This window comes from Diaphorina citri, unplaced genomic scaffold, assembly GCF_000475195.1.
Source record: "Diaphorina citri unplaced genomic scaffold, Diaci psyllid genome assembly version 1.1 scaffold4604, whole genome shotgun sequence".
Taxonomy (NCBI): Eukaryota; Metazoa; Arthropoda; class Insecta; order Hemiptera; family Psyllidae; genus Diaphorina; species Diaphorina citri.
In genome coordinates this window covers 1-5,452 of record NW_007382000.1, presented here as the reverse complement: position 1 = coordinate 5,452, position 5,452 = coordinate 1, and the positions used below count along the sequence as shown (strand labels likewise).

The 5,452-nt window shown below is 40.9% G+C and overlaps 1 protein-coding gene across 1 annotated transcript; it reads left to right on the top strand.

Moving 5' to 3' along the window:
- Nucleotides 1-1,268: 1,268 nt before the first annotated feature.
- On the top strand, nucleotides 1,269-5,115 carry LOC103521147 (putative sodium-coupled neutral amino acid transporter 11; the record flags this gene model as incomplete). The annotated part of the gene is given in 3 exon segments (XM_008486255.3): nucleotides 1,269-1,430; nucleotides 2,036-2,280; nucleotides 4,696-5,115. Coding segments are annotated over 3 exon segments (656 nt in total), but the record flags the coding sequence as incomplete, so codon positions are not given.
- Nucleotides 5,116-5,452: the final 337 nt, after the last annotated feature.

Genomic DNA, 5,452 nt, shown 5'->3' with positions numbered 1-5,452 from the left:
ACGTCAGACTGCCCCTTGTATACATATAATGTTTACCTCATCCATTTACTTGTTCAGCCGGCAGCTGATAAGCAAGACTTTATAAAAAACACAAAAAATCGGGCAGGAAGAAATAATAATGCTATCATTTAATTTTTTTCCATATAACCTGCCCGATAACATAAGCGAAGCAACAGCAGACAGTGAGACAGACAGGGGTATCTTCCTGAATAGGTTGGACCAGCTGGATATATAGTTTAATTTACAAAAAAAAAAAAAAAAAATGGTCCTTGTGATTTTTCCACACGTTTAAAACAGGTCTTTTGGTTTTTCGTTTTTTTTTTTTTTTTTTTTTTTTTTTGACCAAAAACACCCCCTAAAAAAAAGTGGTAAAAGAGTGTGTTTACTCGAGACTAGAACTTTAAACAGCGCCTGCTGCGATACTTGAGTTTCGCTCTTTCAAAAATCTATTTTGTGAAGTTAACTATTAAATTCTGGCCAAAATCGCAGTCGGATACATAGGTTAATGACCAAGATAGAACTTTTTCAACCTTTTACTCACTTTTGTAAACAACAGCGTTTGTTAAGTGTTGTTGACAACGATATCTTCATACCACATGAGCCACCGTATTGTACTCAAAATGCGTTTACGGTACTATGGTTATCGTCTTGTAAAAGGTTGGAAGTTCCTATCTTGGCCATCCCTTCCCCTGCCCGTCCAATCCACTGCGATTACTTTTTGGCCGAATTTAATAGTTAACTTCACAAACATAGATTTTGAAAGAGCGATATAACCAGTATCCAGGCAGCCAATGTTTAACAAGTTCTAGTCTCGAGTAACACACTCTTTTCCACTTTTTTTAGGGGGTTTTTGGTTAAAAAAAAAAAAAAAAAAAAAAACAAAAACCAAAGACCCTGTTTTAAACGTGGTTGAAAAATCCAAGGACCATTTTTTGTTTTTTTTTTTTTGGTAACTTAAACTATATATCCAGCTGGTCAAACCTATTCAGGAAGATACCCCTGTGTCTGTCTCACTGTTCGTTGTCCTGTTGCTTCGCTTATGTTATCGGGCAGGTTATATGTGAAAAAATCAATGATAGCTTATTATTTCCTTCCTGCCCGATTTTTATGTTTTTTTTAGTAAAGTCTTGCTTATCAGGCTGCCGGCTAAGAACAAATAAATGGATGGAGGTAAACATTAAAAAAATATGTATAAAGGGCAGTGGGGTAAAGGAACTTTTCAGTCCTATCCCAACAGGATAAACACAGTATATTCTATTCTTTTTCAGCATTCATGTGTCATCACAACGTATTCCTCCTGTATGAGTCTATCGAGGGTGCATCTCAATTTGTGTGGGATAAACTAACTCACATTTCTGTAGCCGTGGCGTTCGTCGTGTCCCTTCTGTTCGGAATTGCCGGCTATGCTACGTTTACTGGTAACGTACAAGGTGAGTTTGAGTCATTAAGGCAGTACATGTACATACCATCTGGTTATCTGAAGTCATTGAATGAAGAAAATGAGTTCTAATTGGGGGATATTTAAAGAGACCTTTGGTAGTTTTTTCGGTGTTATCCTTATATAAACGCCACGAGACGCTATCTTTGATGGCAAAAACTGCCAATGTAAAAACTACAAGCCCTACCACGCGCCACCTAGTTTTAACTTGTTAAACTAAACCCTGTAAGTACATATTTTCCTTCAAAAGAGGAGAAATTATGGATAACCCAACTAAACTTCGCCAGAGGTGGATTTTATTCTAAACAGATAATGTTCGTTCTCGGAACGGCTGGCTTTCTCCTATCCTATAAGACTTGAGCTTATACGAATCTACGTAACCATAGGAAAAGGAGGGGAAACGAGTAACCCAACTAAACTTCGCCAGAGGTGGATTTTATTCTAAACAGATAATGTTCGTTCTCGGAACGGCTGGCTTTCTCCTATCCTATAAGCTGACTTGAGCTTATACGAATCTACGAAACCATAGGAAAAGGAGGGAAAACGAGCTTCAGAAGAGGAGAAATACAACCTTTTTAACTTTCTTCTGCTCTTCAGGTGATCTCCTGGAGAACTACTGCTGGTACGACGACCTGATGAACCTGGCGCGTCTGGCCTTCTCCTTCACCATCCTACTCACCTATCCCATTGAGTGTCTGGTCACCCGGTCCGTCCTTCTACAAGTATTGAACGCCTACCATTCCACCGATAAGCAGCACGTGGGCTTCACGTTGGCAATTGTCCTGATTACGTATTTCATCTCGATTACCACCGATTGTCTGGGAGTTGTGCTGGAGTTGAACGTGAGTTTAATGTTTTCAAAACAATAATAGAATAAAATATACCCTGTTTATCCTGCTCGAATGAGACTAAAAAGTCCCTTTACCCCAGCAGTCTAAACAAGGTCTGGTATATTTTATAGGTTTAAGAACATTGTAGGGGGAAAAAACAGAAGGAAGACAGGTAAGAACATAGTTAAGAACATAGTAAACCGTATATCACGTCCGAAATTGTCTAAAAAGAAAAAAAATCAGCTGATTAGGTACATTACTTTTCTTGATATACTCGTATGTATATTTTATCTCCATCACCACGGACTGTCTGGGAGTCGTGCTCAAGTTGAACGTCAGTTGGCTATTTTTCGAAGAAGAAAAAAAAATTAAAAAGGTTTGATAGAAGGAACTGCAACTGCCAAGGTCTTATCGTCCCGAAATCGAAGAGAGAAGGAAGACAGGATAGGAAAAAGCCAGCCGTTCCGAGAACGAACATTATCCTTTTAGGATAAAATCCGCCCCGGACGGGAATCGAACCCGCGGCCTAACGCTTATAAGGTAGACGCGCTACCAATCAATCTAACTAGGCTGGTCCAAATTGACTTAAAAGAACGACTAAAAAATTTGGGGGCTCATGAATCTACCTTGTGTAACCCCTCTTTTTCAATGTTGAACATATCACTGGTGGCGTACAATTCCTAATAAGAATCCTGTAGAATTGCCTTAAATTGAACTTTATCAGTATGATTATCACCACATTATGACATTACTCTGAAACCCGTGAGCCTTGTACACGCATTCAGTTTCAGCTGAATCAAATGCCTTTTTGCAGTCGATAAATGAACTCTCTTTATTGGACTCCAGTTCCTCTGCTATCTTATGGAATGTAGAATCAATATCCTGTCTCAACCCAACCCGGTACATAACGACAACCTTTAAGACCAGGATAGGACCACAGTGGTTTGACACAGCTCCCCAACACTTTTCTTGAGTAAGCAAAAGCACACTATTTACTTGGAGTTCACATCGCTTACTCCGTTCTCCAGGTCGCTTCTCGTCTTGAAGAACCCAGTCTCGACTTTACACTCCCTAAAAGTCACCGTCTGTAAATTGACTGTGACATCCGTAATGACGATCTTGTCCGCCAGGGGGCTTCGCTGTCGCCAGTATTCGACTCCGGGATCTTTCAGAAGGGTAATGACCTTGGGCTGGGCCGGGGCAGGGGTGTTATTGTTCGGCTCAGGGGTCGGGGTGGGCCCGGCTACCTGGGCAGGAGGGACCGAGTCTGGTTGGGCTTGGGTTTGAGTGCCGACCGGTTTGGTGGAATCGGGCGTTGATTTGTCCGTCTGAAAACGAAGGGAGGGGATATTACTTTAGTACACGAGGATAAAGATTTTTTAATGAGGTAACTGTTGATAGAAGGAACTGTAACTGCTAAGGTCTTATCGTACCGAAATCGGAGAGAGAAGCAAGACAGGATAGGAGAAAGCCAGCCGTTTTGAGAATGAACATTATCCGTTCAGGATAAAATCCGCTCCGGGCGGGAATCGAACCCGCGGCCTAACGCTTATAAGGTAGACGCGCTACCAATCAATCTAACTAGGCTGGTCCAAATTGACCTAAAAGAACGACTAAAAAATTTGGGGGCTCATGAATCTACCTTGTGTAACCCCTCTTTTTCAATGTTGAACATATCACTGGTGGCGTACAATTCCTAATAAGAATCCTGTAGAATTGCCTTAAATTGAACTTTATCAGTATGATTATCACCACATTATGACATTACTCTGAAACCCGTGAGCCTTGTACACGCATTCAGTTTCAGCTGAATCAAATGCCTTTTTGCAGTCGATAAATGAACTCTCTTTATTGGACTCCAGTTCCTCTGCTATCTTATGGAATGTCACTTGCTCGGTAGTTTATTTCTATTGCAATTTTATTTCATCTTTTTTCTTCCCTTTCTTCTTTTTTACTTTCTTCTTCTGCTTCCTTTTCTTCCTTTGTTTTTCTTCTTCGTCTTATCGTTCCGAAATCGAATGAAGAACGAAGACAGGATAGGAAAAAGCCAGCCGTTCCTAGAACGAACATTATCCGTTCTGGATATAACCCGCCCCGGGCGGCAATCTTACCCGTGGCCTAGCGCTTACAAGGCAGACGCGCTACCAACCAAGCTAACTTGGCTAAATCAATAGATTTTACAATCCTTGGAGCATATTGTCTAATTGTTTCCAATTCGTCTCACTTCATTTATACTATTTACTTACATTACATCAAAATGGGGGTCTTTTCTGACGAAATTCCTGTGTGCGGAGTCCAGTATGTAGGACTATTGCACCCTCATTTGCTATATGTATTAATCGAATTTTATTTCCACTTTTTCTCACCAGGGTGCTCTAGCAGAGCGTACACGTCTAATTATATTTTATTTCCAATTTTTCTCACCAGGGTGTGTTAGCAGCGGTTCCTCTCGCCTTCATCCTCCCTGCACTGTCCTATCTAAAGCTCGAGTCAGGGTCTATCTTCTCTAAGCAAAAGTTACCCGCTCTGGGCCTAGCCCTGTTTGGCGTGATGGTAGCGTTTGTGGGCCTCATACAGATTCTGTATGCAATTCAGAGCGGCTCTGTGTCCAAGTGTATGCACGGTTTGGCTATGCCCTACTGTAATAAGACCCAGCTGAACGGTACCCGCAACTGAACGAGATGCGGGCAGTATCTAAACAAGACTCTGAGAGACTGTCAACTCGCGCATTTCGACCGCCATAGGCTCGCTCCTGAAAGGTATGGGTATGCTGAGTTGTATTCGATTATGTGAATTTTAATTCAGTCTAACATGGCTGAACCAATGAGATTGTGAGATTTCGCTGTGTTTACGTCTAAAGCGGAATCTTATTGGTTCAGCCATGTTTGACTGAATTAAATTTCACATAGGTAATATACAACTCGGGATATGCTGATGAAAAACGCCTGGAGGTGTTAACCTCACCTAGTCTACTATTATGGTTTTATTACGACCTTGTATATACACATTAGTAGGTAATGTGTACAAAGTCGTAGCCATATGTACAAGGTCGTAGCCATATGTAATGACAATTCAGTACATATACTTAATATTGATATTAGGGTTACCAACTTTTTTTTCGGCATATACGGTACAAACTAGCAAAATGGTGAAAAAATACGGATTTCCCGATTTTTACCCGGAA